A 17,204-nucleotide genomic window follows, 5' to 3' on the forward strand; every position below is an offset into this window, starting at 1 on the left:
CGACGTAGGTCTACATCGCTAGACGATAACGAGCCACTGTGCCGCAGTAGCAGCACAGTGGCTAGTGTTAAAGTGGTTAAAGTAGAAACTACGCTCAAACAATAAAACCATATACACTTCTCAAAAAATTATTAAAGGAACTCTTTTTAATCAGAGTACAGCATCAAGTCATTTAAACTCCTGGGATATTGATATGACCAGTTAAGTAGCAGAGGGGGTTGTTAATCAGTTTCAACTGCTTTGGTGTTAATTAAATTAACAGGTGCACTAGATGGGCAATAATGAGACAACCCCCAAAACAGGAACGGTTTTACCGGTGGAATTGTTTCCGACTGTTTTTCACTAGTTTTGCATTTGGCTAGGGTCAGTGTCACTACTGGTAGCATGAGGCGTTACCTGTACCGTACAGAGATTGCAAAGGCAGTCCAAATCCTTCAGGATGGCACATCAATACGTGCCATTGCCAGATGGTTTGCTGTGTCTCCCAGCCCAGTCTCAAGAGCATGGAGGAGATTCCAGGAGACAGGCAGTTATTCTAGGAGAGCTGGATGGGGCTGGAGAAGGTCCTTAACCCATCAGCAGGACCGGTATCTGTTCCTGTGCAGGAAGGAAGGGAAAGAAAGGCGCCAAGCAGGCATAGTGTAGCACAATTTATTATGATAAAATACAAAGTGAACTAAGATGGCACTCACAAACAGATGGGGGTGGAGATGACAGATCGCAGTGTAGGGGAAAGTCTGGGTGAGAGCATAGAGCTGTAGTCCGAATCCGAGGTGAGAGTTGTGGGGAAGTAGCCTGGTGTCACTAGAATCCGTTATCTTTTAACAAATATTGGGGCATTTTATTAAATGATCCAAAACTCCGTGAATACATTCCTCCCAGAACAAATGTGGTTTTTAAAAAGGCAAGAAACATTAGGAATTATATTGCCCCAAGTAAATTTAAGACTAATAATCATGATGCTCAGATTACCATCCCCAAGATGTTATCTCTCGTTGGTACTGTATGTACCGATGCGGCAAAAAGCTACTAACAAAGGGAAAGATTTCTGTCATTTCTGGTGGGTTTTTTTTTAACGCGTAATGGCGGCGATCTGCGATTTTTTTTTTTTTTTGCGGGACTGCGACATTGCGGCGGACAGATCGGACCCTTGACTGACATTTTTGACACTTTTGGGGGTACCAGTGACATTACTGCAGTAATCAGTGCTATATATATGCACTGTTACTGTAAAAATGACACTGGCAGGGAAGGGGTTAATTTTATTGGAGAGGGAGGGGTTAATGTATGCCTGGTGCTTACTGACGTGTAGGGGGGGGAGGTGACTGAGTGAGTCATGGACCGATCGGATGTCCAGCTATGCTGAACAGTCCGATCTGTCACTCCCTGTCACTATGGAGATCCGCCCGCTTGTGTTTACACAGGCGGGCGGATCTCCACACTAGATCCCCGGCGATCGGGGCAGAGCAGCGGCGATCGCCGCTGCTCCTCCCCTGGCCCGACTCCCGCTGTAAATGAAAACAGCGGGAGCGAGCCTCCGGCGGCGCGCAAGCGCCGCCCAGAAGGGGGAGTGTCTGACGACGTAGTACTACGTCGTCAGACGATAACGAGCCACTCTGCCGCAGTAATATTACTGTGGGCGGTGGTAAAGCGGTTAAAGGAAACCAGTACTGAGATGCCTTTGCAAACTTTCTTTAAAGAATTACATGACTGTGTGTTCAGTACTTTCAGTTGCCAGCCTAGAATAAGTATGTAACAAAAAATAAAAATATTGCGCTAGCCATATGATGAGCTGCTACACAAAACAACTGACCAAAAAATTGTTGAACAAGGAAACTAAGTACAAAAGTGCAGCGCTAATGAACACTCAGTGTGAAATCAATATGGGAAAACACGTGAAAGTGAATAATCCAAATGATTACAAACTGAAAAAAACAAAGCATAAAATCAACAGTCCCAAGTGATATAGGTGACATAAATGTCCAGTATGGCAGTGATCACAGTGTTCAGCAGATCCCGTCACCAACAGAGAATGGAGATATATTATGCTCACCAGAACGGTAGGACTAAGAGTGCCATATAGCACCTGGGTCAAAACATGATATGGTATAGATGGATATTCAAATCAATAGGAAAAAAACCACGGATGTTCAGGCAAGGTCTTGTAGCAGATGTATCGTCACACCAAAAACTCCCACTCAGCCAGGATGTAGCAGATATAACCAAAAAAGGAGCACAAAAAAAGGAGCACAAAATAGTGTAACAAAGCTAAAAATTTTATTTTAAAAATGAACCAAAATGCACTTACAGACATCACATGGATAAGAGCATAAAGAGATGCATAGGTAGGCTGTCAGTGGCGCGGCCTTAACGCGTTTCAGCAAATGTGCTTTCTTCAAAAGGTAATGCCAGCCTAATGCCCAAAAAAACCTCCTTTTTATATTATAGTGATGCATCGTATCCCACTTTTCGAAATGCTGCCTTGTCCCGTTGGGCTGAGACTCAAAATGGTGTCGGCGTGCGTGCCAAGACTCAATTTCGGTCCGGCCGAATGACGCGACGTCGCTTCCGGGATAAACCGGAAGTGACGTGCTTATCGCGTCATATGCGGAAATGGGGCCGCGCTGTGCGGGAAAAGGTAAACATGTTCAAGAAGGAGAGAACACCATCTTGAATGTGGGAACGGATGCAGAACTGCATACAAAAAGGGGCCAAAATTATGAAATGTAAATGGTGGTAACATCAAATGTATATAATAGAATCTAATCATACAGTCACACCTATGACTATACCTAAAATATCTCACCCATGAGTATGGTGAGAAAAATATGAAACTAAAACATAAACAACATCACATCAAATGCTGAATATCATTAAAATCATTAACTTATAAAATATAAAATTATGAATTGTAAGTATGTGGCAAGCAAAATGACATTGAAGTCAGAATACCTAATCTGCATACTTGGGACCAGTTCTTCAGTAAAGAATGAAGCCATTGGATCAGAATGACAACTTGCCAGTGTGCATTTTCAGAAGAAAAGTCAGCAGTGATAGTTTACACATTTCCTCAGTATGTGGTAATACTTGGCTAATCGATTAAAGCAGAACTAACATTGCAGTTTAGGTTTGTTTAAAGGAGGATATTTACACACACGTGCACGTGTTTCTCTTTTAATGATGCATACATACTTAACTAGATCCCTGCATTATGGTTCCGATGCTGCAGCTGTCCCCTACCAGCTATGCACCCAAGAACTGAACGATTACTGCTCTCTGCTCTGTCCCTCAAATGCTCATTGGAGAGATGGGATGTGGGGAGTGGGAGCAGCTGGGTCTGGCTCCTAACCTGCTGTCAGCTGAATCTGGGAGAAGTATGGCTAAAAGTGCTTTGGCCATACTTCTCCTTTTAGGTTACTTTGTGGTAAAGCAAGGAAGGCGAAACCTGTGTGGTAAACAAAGGTGCTTTTACTACACAAGAATGCTGTACACACAAACTATATTCTAAGAAAACAATTGAGGACATACAGAGTATTACAAAAATGCATACAACACACATGCTACCTATCCTTCCTAGCAAATGAGCATTGACAATGGTTTGCATGTGATAGGGATAAACTAAAACCCTACTTAGCTTATGCTGGCCATACACTTATAGATTTTCATCCGGAAATTTTTGTTTCAAGAAAATTCGTTTGATTTTCTAATCGTTAGTGGGGTTAAATCAATGTCCCTTTTCGACTGCAGCGACGGGAAAATTCGTAGGGCAGATGGGAAAACTTTTCTCGATCAACAAATTTTCGGGCTGTGTATGTGGTTATCGTTCAGAAATTACATTCATTTTGAAATTAAATGTTAAAAGCAAAAGACAATTTTCGAACAACATTCGTTTATTCAACGAATGGTCAAAGAATGTTCGTATGAATGTTCTACGAATATTCTCGTCCAAAAATCTATACGTGTATGGCCAGCATTAGATTATATTTTGCGTTTTCTGTAACAAACAGGACTGAAGCAATTGCAGAAAACTGTAGTATAATTTTAGTGAAGTTCCTTCTGTCATCTTGTGGGGTCCCCTCTGGCACAGACCTTCCTGCTGCCCCGGTATTCTTCTTATGGAGCCTCTTCCATCTATTCAGGTCTTCTTTCAGACTCTCCACCCTGTGTTCAGCATATGGCCATGTTATCTTCTGTCTTGCCTCCCCCCATTTCCTGCAAGCATCACTTCCTGCTTAACTAGCCTATATGAACCAGTTAACAGTTAACAAGTAAATTCACATTTGAACAGAAATTGTACAGCATACTGTACAGCATGACACATAGAAAAAGGGTAACATCAGTGTATCTGATCCATAAAAGAGAAGAATACAGTACATTATGAAACTCTTGCGCCAACTCACTAAAGTGAAACGAGTGAACGTTCCTAGAGGCCTTTGTTCTCGTTAGTAAACTTGTCGACACTCAGGTCACATCTCCAAGATGCATGTCGATGGCTGTGAAAGCTTAAAGTGGTCTAACCAAGGCTGCTGGGTATTTATCATGTGTGACATTGAAAACCGCTGTGAGCTTTTCATTTATAACTGTGCCTCATCAAAGCTTAGTGATGGCCACTTCCACGCTTTCGCTGTGGTTTTTGTGGCCATGAAAATGTAAGTGATCAATTTACATTCCCGACAGTTAACCTTTTTCTATTGGTTGATGTAAGAGTGCCACCCAAAGGAGTTCTTACGCAAGTTAACTTGCAGTACCGTATTGACCATAGCGTAAACTCGTATCCACAGCCTCTTAACCCTGGGACACATCCACCAGATATACTTCTTGTCTCCCAGCTCTTGACAGCCCCGAGAACAAGAAGGGTGGGCAGGGAAGCATCTTGCAATCCTAGAAAAGGTATGGTACCACTGAGAGAGAACTTTGTAGAAGTTCCCTAATGCTAACACATTGGGGTCAATTCACTAAACTTTCCCGCTTTCGGTAAGGGTATCCTGCATAAATTATTGCATGCTGTAAATAAAGTCAAATTCTTTAAAAAAATAAAAATAAATAAATGATGGTAAACAGTGAAAAGAAATAAAATGTGGTAAATATCGAAAAAAATCATGCTGTAATCGCAAAAAATCATGCTGTAATCTGTTAAGTTCAATTATCAAACGAAACCGGAACTAAAAAAGGTGCGTTACTTAACACTACCTTTTTGGTGGCGGTAACCAGTGCTGTACCAGAAAAGGGGCCTATTTAGAAAGGAGCATTCCACCCACCAAGATCCTAATTCAACCCACATAAGACCCACAGGAAGGGGTGCAACACTACCCTCGGAGAGGGGTCTAATTCCACCCGCAGAGGACCCCCAGAACGTTTTTTTACTTGATTATTATTATTACTATATGTTTTTGACCCAATTCTGTGCTGCTTCCTATGTTCATATGGTGGAACTAAAAAAAAAAAAAAAAAACTTGACTATTTTTATTTATTTTTTTTAGTTTTGGTAAACCTTTTGTATTTATTTTTTATGTTCCTATCCAAGTTAAACGTGTAGTAATGGTGTATGTAATTAAAAGTATTAGAGCCGGTTCACATTAGAGCGATCCGACTTGCCGGGGCGACCTCGGAGCGGCCGGCACGGACTTCATAACATTGAAGTCAATGCAAGTCGCCCCAAAGAAGCTCCGGACCCTTTTTCTAAGTCGGAGCGACTTGTATCGCTCCTATTAGAAAGGGTCCACAGCTTCTCTATGGCAGGCGACCTGTCAGGCGACCAGGTCACCTGACAGGTCGCCCCAGTGTGAACCGGCTCTAAGAGTCGGTTCACACTAGCGCGACTTGTCAGGCGACACAAGTCGCTCCGACTTAGAAAAAGGGTCCTGTACTACTTCGGGGCGACCTCGGAGCGACTTGCATAGACTTCCATTATGTGAAGTCCCTGCAAGTCGCTCCGAAGTCGTGGTGCATGGTAATGCACAAGTCGCCCCCGAAGTAGTACAGAGTCGTTTCGCCCCAGTGTGAACCGACTCACAGTGGCCACTTCAAGAGGTAACTTCTAGCTGGAGTAATTGTCATAGTTGACATACTTCATTGTTGCACTTTTGTAAATGTTTACTTTAAAAAAAAAAAAAAAGTACTTTTTAAAAAAATAAAAAGTTCTTGATGGTAAATTTCAGCCGATGTTGGCATTTAATTTGCACTGCACATCATGCCTTTTTTGATTTAATAAAAAAAAATACTTGTGTACTCGTGATGTATAATGCTACATTTTATGAAAGTATGGCATGATGGATATATTAACGACTTCTGGACTGAAAGGATTTGCCCCCCTAATGACCAGGCCATTTTTTGCGATTCAGCACTGTGTTACTTTTAACGGACAATTGAGCGGTCGTGCGACGCTGTACCTAATAAAATTGATGTCCTTTTTTTCCCCACAAATAGTTTTCTTTTGGTGGTATTTGATCACCTCTGCGATTTTTTATTTTTTTGTTGTTTATAGCGCAAAAGAGCGACAATTCTGAAAGAACAATATTTTTCACATTCCCGAAAAAAAAAAAAAAAGTGAAAATCTAATTTTTTTAACATTTTAGGCCAATTTGTTTTCTGCTAACTTTGTTTGGTAAAAAAAAAATCGCAATAAGCGTATTTTGATTGGTTTGCGCAAAGGTTATCGCGTCTACTAACTACGGGATAGATTTGTCATTTTTGTTTGTTTTTTTTTTTACTAGTAATGGTGGCGATCTGCGAATTTTAGCAGGACTGCGACATTGTGGCAGACAGACCGGATCATTGACATTTTTGACACTTTTGGGGGGACCAGTGACATTACTACAGTAACCAGTGCTAAAAATATGCACTGTTACTGTAATGACACTGGCAGGGAAGGGGTTAACATGATGGGTGATCAATGGGTTAAATGTAAGCCTAGGGGAGTGATTCTAACTGTGGAGGGGGGTTGGGCTTTTGAAATGATCACAGAGACCCGTGATCCTATATAGAAGAATCACAGGCGCTCTGTGATCATTCCAGAAAGAAGAGCGGTCAGCTGTTTTTACAATAGCTGACCGTCCTTCTCTCTGTGGGGAGCGATCGCGAGTGGTCAGCGGCAATTGGAGCCGCCGGCCCCAAGCATCGGAGTCCCCGCTGCCGAGTGGGGGTGGTAGCGTGCCGGTGGTGTGCGCTCGCCACCTAGCAGCAGGCGCACGACAGACATAGGGCTACCTTGGTTCACGCAGGAGGGCCAGCTTGCCGCAGTAAAACTGTGGCGAGCAGTCCTTTAGTGGTTAAAGGAGCGCAACACAGCTTAACAGCTATTTTCAGGCAACAGAGTTCCACATGGAAAAGACACAGCTTGGATTACCAAGCATCAGGAGACATACATTTGAGAAGGTAGTTCAAATTTGAATGCCTCCAAATACAGATTACTGTAAAAAATTTACAGCAAACATGTTAAAACGTAAAATGTTTTAAGGAAATGACCTTAAACAACCCTTAACCACCGACACGTGAGATAATGAGAAAATGCGGTAGTTACAGAACAATCAAAAAAATACTGCATTCCCCATTTAAAGCTAACTTCTTCGTGAATTGAACTTTCACGGCTGATTTACCGCATGCGTTATTTTACTGCATATTATTTGCCGTTATTGAATTGACACCATTGTGTGAGGATTTAAACAGCAATTCCCACACTTTGTTCCAGTCTTCGAGAGAGATTTGTGTCCAAGCCCCGCTCCCACCGCAAACAGTACGTCAGGCTTGTGCATTGGTATTACTCAGTATAGAAGAGTACTATAGGGAGACTAGACCCTGGGTTATTGGGTTTGAGTAGCATCTAGACTCAAATGCTGTGAGGGGTGAAGTCCAATTGTGATTCCTAGTCAGGGATTACACTAGGTGTTGAATCTGGAGGTAGCCCAGTTTATGAATTCTAAATGGTAGATAAAATGTATTAGCCTAAATATTAATGCTAAAAAAAGTACCGGTAACTAAAATAGGTATGGCAACACGATATGGGATTAGTCTTATCTAGATGTGGACGGGGAGCATTAAAAATGCAGAGCTCTTGTAAGGCCTCATGCACACAGGATGTTTAAAACACACATGCTGCTGCCAGGAGAACGCAGCTGTGTAAATGTGCCTTCAGCCTCGTTTTTGACTAGAGTTTATGGGCGTTTATGCAAGTTTTTTTGGCGTTGGAGGTTTTGGGCGTAAAAACGCTCCCTATAATGTAAACATGCCGAAAGCGGGTAACGCAGCTAAAAGCTTGTTAGTGTTTAGCTGCGTATTTTATTTTTTTGGCGTTTGAGTTTTTACAGCTCAACAGCCTCTGCTCCTGGATGCACAGGCTATTGTTTTTTTCTGCTTCCCCTAAATGCTTATGCCTCCAGATGCCTCTGAAAATGTGTGTGTGCATGGACACATAGGCTAACATGGAGGGGCATTTAGAGGCAAAAAAAAAAAAGTCAGGCGCCCCTAACGGCAGCTGTAAAATGGTCCTGTGTGCATGAGGCCTTAAAGAAAACTTGTTAGCGGAGAGATACTTGGGATGTATTTGAACTGCTTGGTTGCCTGGCTGTTGTGCTGATCAATTGGTACAGTACAATTTGATTAGGACATGGAGTTCTGACCTTACTCTGCTTTCTACTTACTCTAAGTACCAAAGTATGAGGCTACCAGACAGCAATTCATTTCAGAATGACGTCGTTAATGGCAGCCCTCACATTTTTGTCATTATAGGGATCATTTAAACAGAGCAAGAGAAGGTGCATGGTGTTTGTTGTCAAATCACAGTATTCTCCTACTAAAGCAGAGTCAGTGTTGATGGGAGAATCCTCCCCACAAAGCTACTGTGTTCTCCTGGGGGAGGGAGGGGGCAGAAGCCATCCCTGCTGGGTGGAACACATAGTGATTGTTGCTAGTGGCTATAATCGCATGAAAAATCCAACATGCTGGTTGTACCCAATTTGATTAATGGATTGACCTGGGTACAATTAGTCCCCCATAGATGGTGCAAAACTTGGCTGGTCCCTGCTGAACCCACCGAGATTCAAACCATCTATTGCCAGCTTTAGTGAGATATTGGAAGCATCCTAGTACCTAACTTGTAGATCGTAGGCGGGTTGTTTACCTGCCCTCTCTATCCGTTTTCCTTTGTTCATTTAACACCAAATAGTGTTAACACATAGCTTTTGTATTTTGTCTTCTAGAGTGACAGATGAAGTGTTCAATTTTTTGCTTGTCTGGTACTACTGCACACTAACCATCAGAGAAAGTATCCTCATTAGCAATGGATCACGGTGAGTGCCTGAACCAAAGCAAAACCACATGGGTGCTCATTAATGAAAGTTAGTGGTGGTAAAAAGTGAAGCAAGGTGACAGATCCTGGTAAGTGGTCGTTTTCTACTAGGGCTCTATATTATGAGGAAAAATCATTCAACACTTACAACGTCTTTTGGTGGTGTTTTTTTTTTTTTTTTTTTTCCCATAATGCAGGAAAGTCTTGTGACAGTTTGCTTCCCAACACTTGCGCCAAATTCAGGTATTTTTTACCACCACATTTAGAATCTGTCACTTTGACTGCGACGGATTCTAAAAATGATCATCACCAATTCACAGCAAACTGGTGGTAATTATGACCTACAGTTGGCGTACAGAGACATGGCAGTTCTCAGACTGGAGTCCTTTTTTGCTCAGAATTTTTCATCAATATGACAGCTTCTCACACAGGGCTTTCCTGTTTGCTATGAAGCTGCTGGCCACTGCCATCATAGTGACCCAATTACTTATCCCCAACCCCAATCTGCAGCTAGGCCAGAGATCCCCTGGCTGACAGCTAAAGGTAAACAAAGGGCTGGGATGGTATCTGCCATCGTTACCCTAATAGGCAGTGGCCATATTTGGACAATGTTAGCAAGCATCCTTCTTCTCCTAGCCAGCAGCTGAGTGGGGCCGGGGATGAATAATCCATTGCTAGATACTGCTGGCTGCACAGCCTTTAATGTCTTCGCTACGAAGGGGCTGAACATGCACTGAAGACAGTTTTCTCAGTATGGACACTCCAGTCTCTGTGGGAGAACTGACATTTATTAGGCATGCTAGCACAAGTTTTACCATTGGAGAACAGGCAGGCTGTGCTCCCAGCTTAGCCAGAAAACTGACAACAATGGGATGGATGTGCTCTTATGCCTAGTGTCATCATTTTGAAATAGGAAAGCAGATGGACTGGCAGGATCACCAGGTATTTCACATAAAGGAAACAATGCAAAGAAAACAGGATAAGTTTTAACACAAGTACATGGTACAACAGACACGCATCAGAAATATGAAAATTTGGGGTAACATATTTAAGTGAACCAATATGAAAGAGCCCTTATGTATTTAATGCACCCTGATATTTAACCCAAAATACCATTAACTAGATCTTCTGACTTTTATCTTTTCAGTGTCACTTTACAATGTTCGCTAGAAAATACTTGCATAAATCCTTAGTGTAACATTGACATACTGTATGATTAAACCTGCGTGTGTATGTGCAGGAATAGGCAAAGTGTCACCATATTCAATGCTTTGTAATCTGCCAAATTTCTGAATGGCATTACACCTGCTGTCATCCAGATCAGATCATCTCTTGTTTACTTTATATAGCTATTTGTATTGATTCATCTTTATATATTTTTTAAAAGAATTCTTTGATCAGAACATACACTTTGTATTAATAATACAATACTGATGTTTAAAATTAAACAAATGTTATATTTGACAATCCAATATAAGATTACTAAAAAAAAATCTCCTTTCACAATGTGAGTTGTGCCTATCTGCTGACCATCTCTGCATGCTTTGCAGCTTCTCTTCTGCTGTTTGCTTTCAGTTTCTGAGCAAGCAGTGATTCCTGTATTCACTCTGCCTCCTGAACCTCCTCCTGTCAGCACCTCTCTAGTTTCAGAAAGCAGGCTCTGTGAAATGTGTGACACAGCAGTGATTACTCACAGAGCATAGTAAATACATGTCACAGTAAGCAAGTTTACAAACCTAAAGATTGTTCAAATTCATAGGGGTAGGCTAGAAATAATTGAAATACAATGTATAAATAAATATGATTTTACATTTTGACCATACATACATACACATATTGCTCGCTCTCATTAGGCAAGTTTGTTCATTTGTTTACTGAGATGTTTTTTTCTATAGATGGAGACCTTTATTCCTGATGTTTACATGTTATTGTCTTCTATGCTTCCTTGTAGTTTTAGGTTACCTCTGGTTAGTGTTTAATGTTATAGGTTTATTATTTAATTATTTCCTTTTTAAAGCTTTTTTTTTTTTTTCAGAATAAAAGGATGGTGGGTTTCACATCACTATGTATCTACTTTTCTTTCTGGCGTGATGCTCACATGGTAAGTTCGAGCATTTTGCAGTGTACATTTTGTAGATGATGATGGTAAAGTAGGTAGAACTGTTCGAGCAACAGAGGCATCATCACATTTTTGTCACCTTAACTACGTAAGGCAAACAGCTAAAGCCAGTTGCATATCATAAAATGCAAACTGTCCTAACTGACAAAATATTTGCTCATGCATTCTTGTTCATATACCCTTCCAAACTATAAACAGTTATACCTCTACTCGTAGCCTGCAGCTTTTTTGGCTACCTCTCCAAAATGTTAAGCCTTTTCAGTGTACATAGATTGAACATCAGTCTAGTGATGAGGTCCCCTTTGCCTCTGCCTCTGTTAAGCTGGACATAGACAGATCAGTTTTTTTTTTTTTTTTGATCAGGGAAGTGGCTTGATCAAAAGAAACTGAATGGATTTCCCCATCCACACATTAAAGGTGAATGTGGGAATTTTATGCCATCAGAATACAGTGATCAGCTCTGCAGCCAATGGGCTACGGCACTGATTGAAGCAAAATTTTCCAACAAGCTGATTCATGAGAAGTCAATCGATCGATAAGATAGTCGGAGGTTGCAAATCACTGTGGTAGTCAGCACTATCACATTGATAGCAGCAATCTTCTGGGTTTTGGGCAGACCTAGACTGACATGTCACAACTAGAGTTGGGCGAACGGTTTGGGCCAAGCAAAAGTTCGGTCTAACATCATCTGTTCGGTTAACATCAAAATTTGCAGGGCGTTCTAAGCCTTGATTGGGCAAAGCTTTGTTCAATCAGGACGCAGTAAATAGCTGGTTAAGGAACAGGGCTGGGAAGCCGGCCGCATCGTCCTTAACAACCGATGAGTCATCAGCTGTCAATGGGCTTCCCCACTGACAACTGAATAACAAAAAAACATTGCTGGCAGTAAAGGGGAAAAAAAAAACACAGTGTGGTGTCCTCCCCCCAAAATCCATACCAGACCCTTAGCGAGCGCCCCCCTCCTGAGCCATACCAGGCTGCATGCCCTCTACAATGGGTGCTTTAGGGGCTCTGCCTCACCCCCCTCCCACCCCAAACCACCTTGTCCCTATGTTTATGGGGGTCAAGGGTCTCTTCCCCACAACCATGGGCGGCTCTGCAGGCAGGGGGCTTAGATCCAACCCCCCCATATGAATGAGCGTTGTACCGCTACCCATTCACAAAAAGAAGTATTAACAATAAAAACAGTGGACAGGTTTTTGACAATCCCCCAATTCCTGAACAATGTCCCCCGATGTAGATCTGCCACTGCCAGACCCAAAAAAAGAAAAAAAAAAACGCTCCACCGTCAATTAAGGCTGATTGCCTACTGCAGGCTCTGCCGTTTTGACAGTTCTTACATAGGCAAGGGGTGAAGCCACCTGGTAACGTCACCTGGTGGCCCCGCTGCCTTGTGATGTAATAGCCCCTGTGCCCCAAAGCACCCCCCGTGTTGAGGACATGTGGCCTGGTATAGGCCTGGTATGGTTTAGGAGAGGGCAATCGCTGGTTCCCCCCCCTTTCCTTGTCTGCCAGGCTGTGTGCTCGGATGAGGGTCTCCCACTAAAAAAAATCCCCAAAGGGCCTTGTATGAACTAGGGAGGGCCCCATGCTGTTTTTTTCTTTTATCTTTTTTAAATACCTGGGTGCCGGCAATTACAGCCGTGAGTCAACTGAAATGTGATTTGACTCCTTTTTATTTTTTTCTTTAGAAATGTCGTTTTTGCTGCAGCATGTTCTTTACATGCTAGATGCACCACTTTTACAGGCAGACTAGGGGGGCCCCCCGAGGCACTATATTTAAAGGAATTTTGTCATTTGTGGTGTTTCTTTTTAAGCATCATTAAAATCAATGCTCATTTAAAAACCATTGTTTTTAAACATTTTTGCATTAATACATTTCCCCCAGGCAGTACCCGGGCGCCCATACTTTTTTTTTGGCCAATAACTTGCATATAAGCCTTTGAAATGGGGACTTTTGATTTCTCATGTTGGGGGAAGAACTTTTCCCCTGTTCAGGAGTTCTGCTGCGAACTAAACAGGGGGGTGTTCAGGCCCATCTTTAGTCACAACCCCAATGCTCTACTTAATCCAGTCAGAGAACACGTATTCACTGAAAAAAATTTAAGGCATCTGTAAATGGTGGCAGTGCCTAGTAAATGGCCCCCTCAGTTAATATGCAGCAAAGCAGCTGGGCACAGAACCTATATGAAAGTGGTGATCCCTTTAGTAACAACAACTCCTAAAATGATTGTCTCCTTCCACAGTGATTGCTCAGGTATGATATGGGCATACTTACATTGGTCCAAGCTGGACCAAAGTACCTATGCAATAAATAATTATACCCAAACTTCAGTTTTAAGGTATTCCACCCCCCCCCCCTCGTTTTTTTTTTTCTGCAACATTGTCACAGTAAAGCCCCATACACACGTACCGAATGTCGGCCGAACGATCGGCCATCTTTTGTCCGGTGCTGTCCTGTCGGTTGAAAAGTGCTAAAGACTACACACGAATTTTGTCGGCCAACAACAGCCGACTGCAGAAGTGATGTCATGTGATGGTTAACTTTCCCTGTCTTTTTTTTTTTTTTTTCTCAGAGCATGCCCAGTCTTGCTAATCTGCTGTTTGTCGGCCGAATTCTGTACTGACTTGCGAACAATCGGCCGTTCTGGTGACGGCCAACAAAATTTTTATAGCCTGCAAACCCGATTCTGTTCGGCCGAAAAGTCGTTGTCGGAAGCATCATACTAACAAGCTGACAATCGGCCGATCGTTCGGCGGCCGAATATTTACGGCCGACAATCGCTACGTGTGTAGGGGCCTTAAATGTTAAATGTGTCTCTTGGTTCACAATTCAATAGCTGCATATTAAGGAGCTTGTTTGTTTTGAATGGGCTGGCAGCAAACCTTAACCCATAACTAAAGGCAAAACTTTTTTTTCGTTTTGGATAGAGTGAAGAAGGATTAGAACACCAGTCAGTTTTTATTGCTGTCTGTATCCCGTTGGGGAGATTCACCCTCTCTATTTTACCTGTTCACTGTTATGATTGAAAGTAAAAGAAAATCTCAAAGTTTGCGGGGTCCACAGAAAAGTAATAGAGGGGAAATCTTCCAGTTTAAAGTTCTGGTCACCTAGAGGGACCCAAGTGATTCCCTTAATTTTCTTTCCCTTTCTGTTTTGGCTATGGGACTTCCCAATAGTACATACTATGAATGGCAAAAAAAATGCACTTTCCACAATGAAAAAATAAAGTTTTGCCTAAAGTTCCACTTTAAGGCACATCAAATCAGACGAGAACATCCCCCACCTCCCTACCATTTGTGCATTACTGCATGCTGTAGTAAATTGTGCTTTAAGATTTATTACTGCAATGCATAAATGTGAATCCAGACTTGATTATTTTTACATATGAAAGCGTGAATAAGAGCCGGTTCACACTACTCCGATTCAAAGTCGCTGCGACTTCATCGAGGCTTGCAAACGACTTCTCATAATAGAAGTCAATGCAAGTCGCCCCCCGACTTCGCCCAAAAATAGTGCAGGAACCTTTTTCTAAGTCGGAGCAACTTGAGTCGCACTGATTAGAACGGTTCCAAGGACCAAGTCGCCTGACAAGTCGAAGTAGTGTGAACCGGCTCTAAAGGAAAGTTGAGTTGTTACTGTGGCAAGCAGATGTTTTCCTTTAACCTGGCATAGAAATTATGGTTTTCTTCTTTTTTTTTTTTTTTTTATGTAAAAGGTCCAACACAAGTTTTATAAGTTAATGCATTTATCTTTTATCTGTCTAGGCCAGATGGGCTAATGTATCAGATGTTCCGCAATCAGTTTCTTGCATTTTCAATATATCAAAGTAAGTAGATTTTCTAACCACTGCATTACAGTCAGGATCCTTTCACACCTGTGTGTATGCATTTTAAAATTAAAATTACATTAGTGCTCCTTTTTGTTGTATTGTACAAAGTGATGGGGGGAACTTTCACCAATATTGGTTGAGGAAAAGCAGAGCCGTATTACAATGTCTCTAAACACATATTGTATCATATTTATAGTTTATAGTGTGTGTTCCTTGAAGCCAATTTTGATTATCGCCTTTAGCTGCTTGCTCTCTTGTTTTGTTGTATTAAATATTGAGTTTTGTAGATTAGCCAGATTAGATTAGAACTCTTTTTAAACTTGGCCTCACTTAACCCCCGCCCCATATTTAATAACTGTTAAGATAAGATATTGGCCACACAGGGAATGCATTGTTTTTAATGAGTCACCTGGTAAATGCAAGGGAATGTAAACACCAAATAAAATTATAATGAAATATAGGTACGTGTGACACTTTCCTTTTAGTATGTTGTCCTCCATGTTTGACATATCTCCAGACTTTCTTAGCCACAGCAGTATAGCATTAGTATCATGCTATAAGGCCACATCCCATGCTAGAAATGGCAGGTTCACTTGATATTACAGTAGGTTAGAAATAGTATTACACTGGCAACAGAGTTCTGGTGTCATGTTGATTTTAAACCCTTAAAAAAATAAAGGTTATTTTTTATGCCAGGTTTCTCCATAAAAAAAATAATTTTAATACTGATCTTTTATACAGTAAATGTATGTTCTATACAGTAGGTTTTCCACTGATACTTGTATAAAGTATGCTTCAGCGCAGCCAAAATCATACTTTAAAAATCCTAAAGTAAGTAATTAAAACTAAGCCACTAAGATGATGATCGCTGACCCCTGCCGCAAATGCATTACCCATACAGGAAAATGCTGGCCACCTGCTAACTGGGCGGGGACCCTACATTAAGAGGACTGTGAATTCCCCCGTATCTGTGAGCCCTTAAAGGGAATTTCAAATCAGATTAATGGCACAAATGAAGTAGAAAGATACAGTGGGTATAGAAAAGAATCACCCCCTTTAAAATCACATTTTGTTGCTTTGCATGTTGAAATGAAGACAGACACAGTTTTGTTCTATCCAACTGTATTAACTCCGTGCAACTTATAACAACAATATGTCAGAAGAAAATCAAAAACCAAATCACTAAAATGGAAAAAGGATCACCCTTGTGTCAGAATTTTGTTGAACCACCTTTTGCTTTAATTATAGCCTTTAGTCTGTTGGGAAATGTCTCTACTAACTTTGCAATATTTTCCCACGCTTCTTTTCAAAATTACTCGAGTTCAGTTCAATTTGATGGTGACCGTTTTGTGGACTGCAGTCTTCAAGTCATTCCACAGATTTTCAATGGGGTTTTAGTCTGGGTTTTGACTAGGCCATGCAAGAATAATCACCTTTTTCTCCTTCAACCACTGTGTGGTCATTTTTGCTGTGTGCTTTGGGTCATTGTCATGTTGGAAAGTAAACCTTCTTCCCATTGACAACTTTCTGGCAGAGGGCAACAAATTTTCCTCAAGAATTTGAGAGTATTTTGCCATATCCATTTTTCTTCTATCCTGACAAGTTCTCCGGTCCCTGCTGCAAAAAAACACCCCCATAACAGAATTTTACCACCTCCATGCTTTACTGTAGGAATGGTGTTATTTGGATGGTGAGCTGTATTAGCTTTCTGCCAGACATATTGTTTGGTGTTGAGTCCAAATAATTACATTTTAGTCTCATCTGACCATAGCACCTTTTTCCGTGTGGCCTTAGAATCTTCAAGGTGTGTTTTTGGCAAAGCTCAGTCGTGACTGCATGTAGCTTTTCTTAAAGAGTGTTTTTTCTTTTTCAACACCTCCCATACAAGCTACATCTGTGGAGAATTTGTGATCTTGTTGTCACATGCACACAATGACCACTCTGTCATAAATTCCTGCAACTGCACCAG

At 41.5% G+C, this 17,204-nt stretch overlaps 1 protein-coding gene across 1 annotated transcript in view; it reads left to right on the plus strand.

Annotated features, from left to right (window-relative positions):
• Positions 1-17,204, plus strand: part of TMEM120B (transmembrane protein 120B) — a 110,354-nt gene that overhangs the window by 62,587 nt on the left and 30,563 nt on the right. Inside the window, exons 6-8 of the mRNA XM_082274708.1 lie at positions 9,195-9,284; positions 11,319-11,384; positions 15,171-15,232. Of these exons, the coding sequence (XP_082130834.1) occupies positions 9,195-9,284; positions 11,319-11,384; positions 15,171-15,232 (218 nt within the window). The remainder of the gene's footprint in view (positions 1-9,194; positions 9,285-11,318; positions 11,385-15,170; positions 15,233-17,204) is intronic.

The sequence above is a fragment of the Pelophylax lessonae genome (genome assembly GCF_965119305.1).
Source record: "Pelophylax lessonae genome assembly, chromosome: 1".
Taxonomy (NCBI): Eukaryota; Metazoa; Chordata; class Amphibia; order Anura; family Ranidae; genus Pelophylax; species Pelophylax lessonae.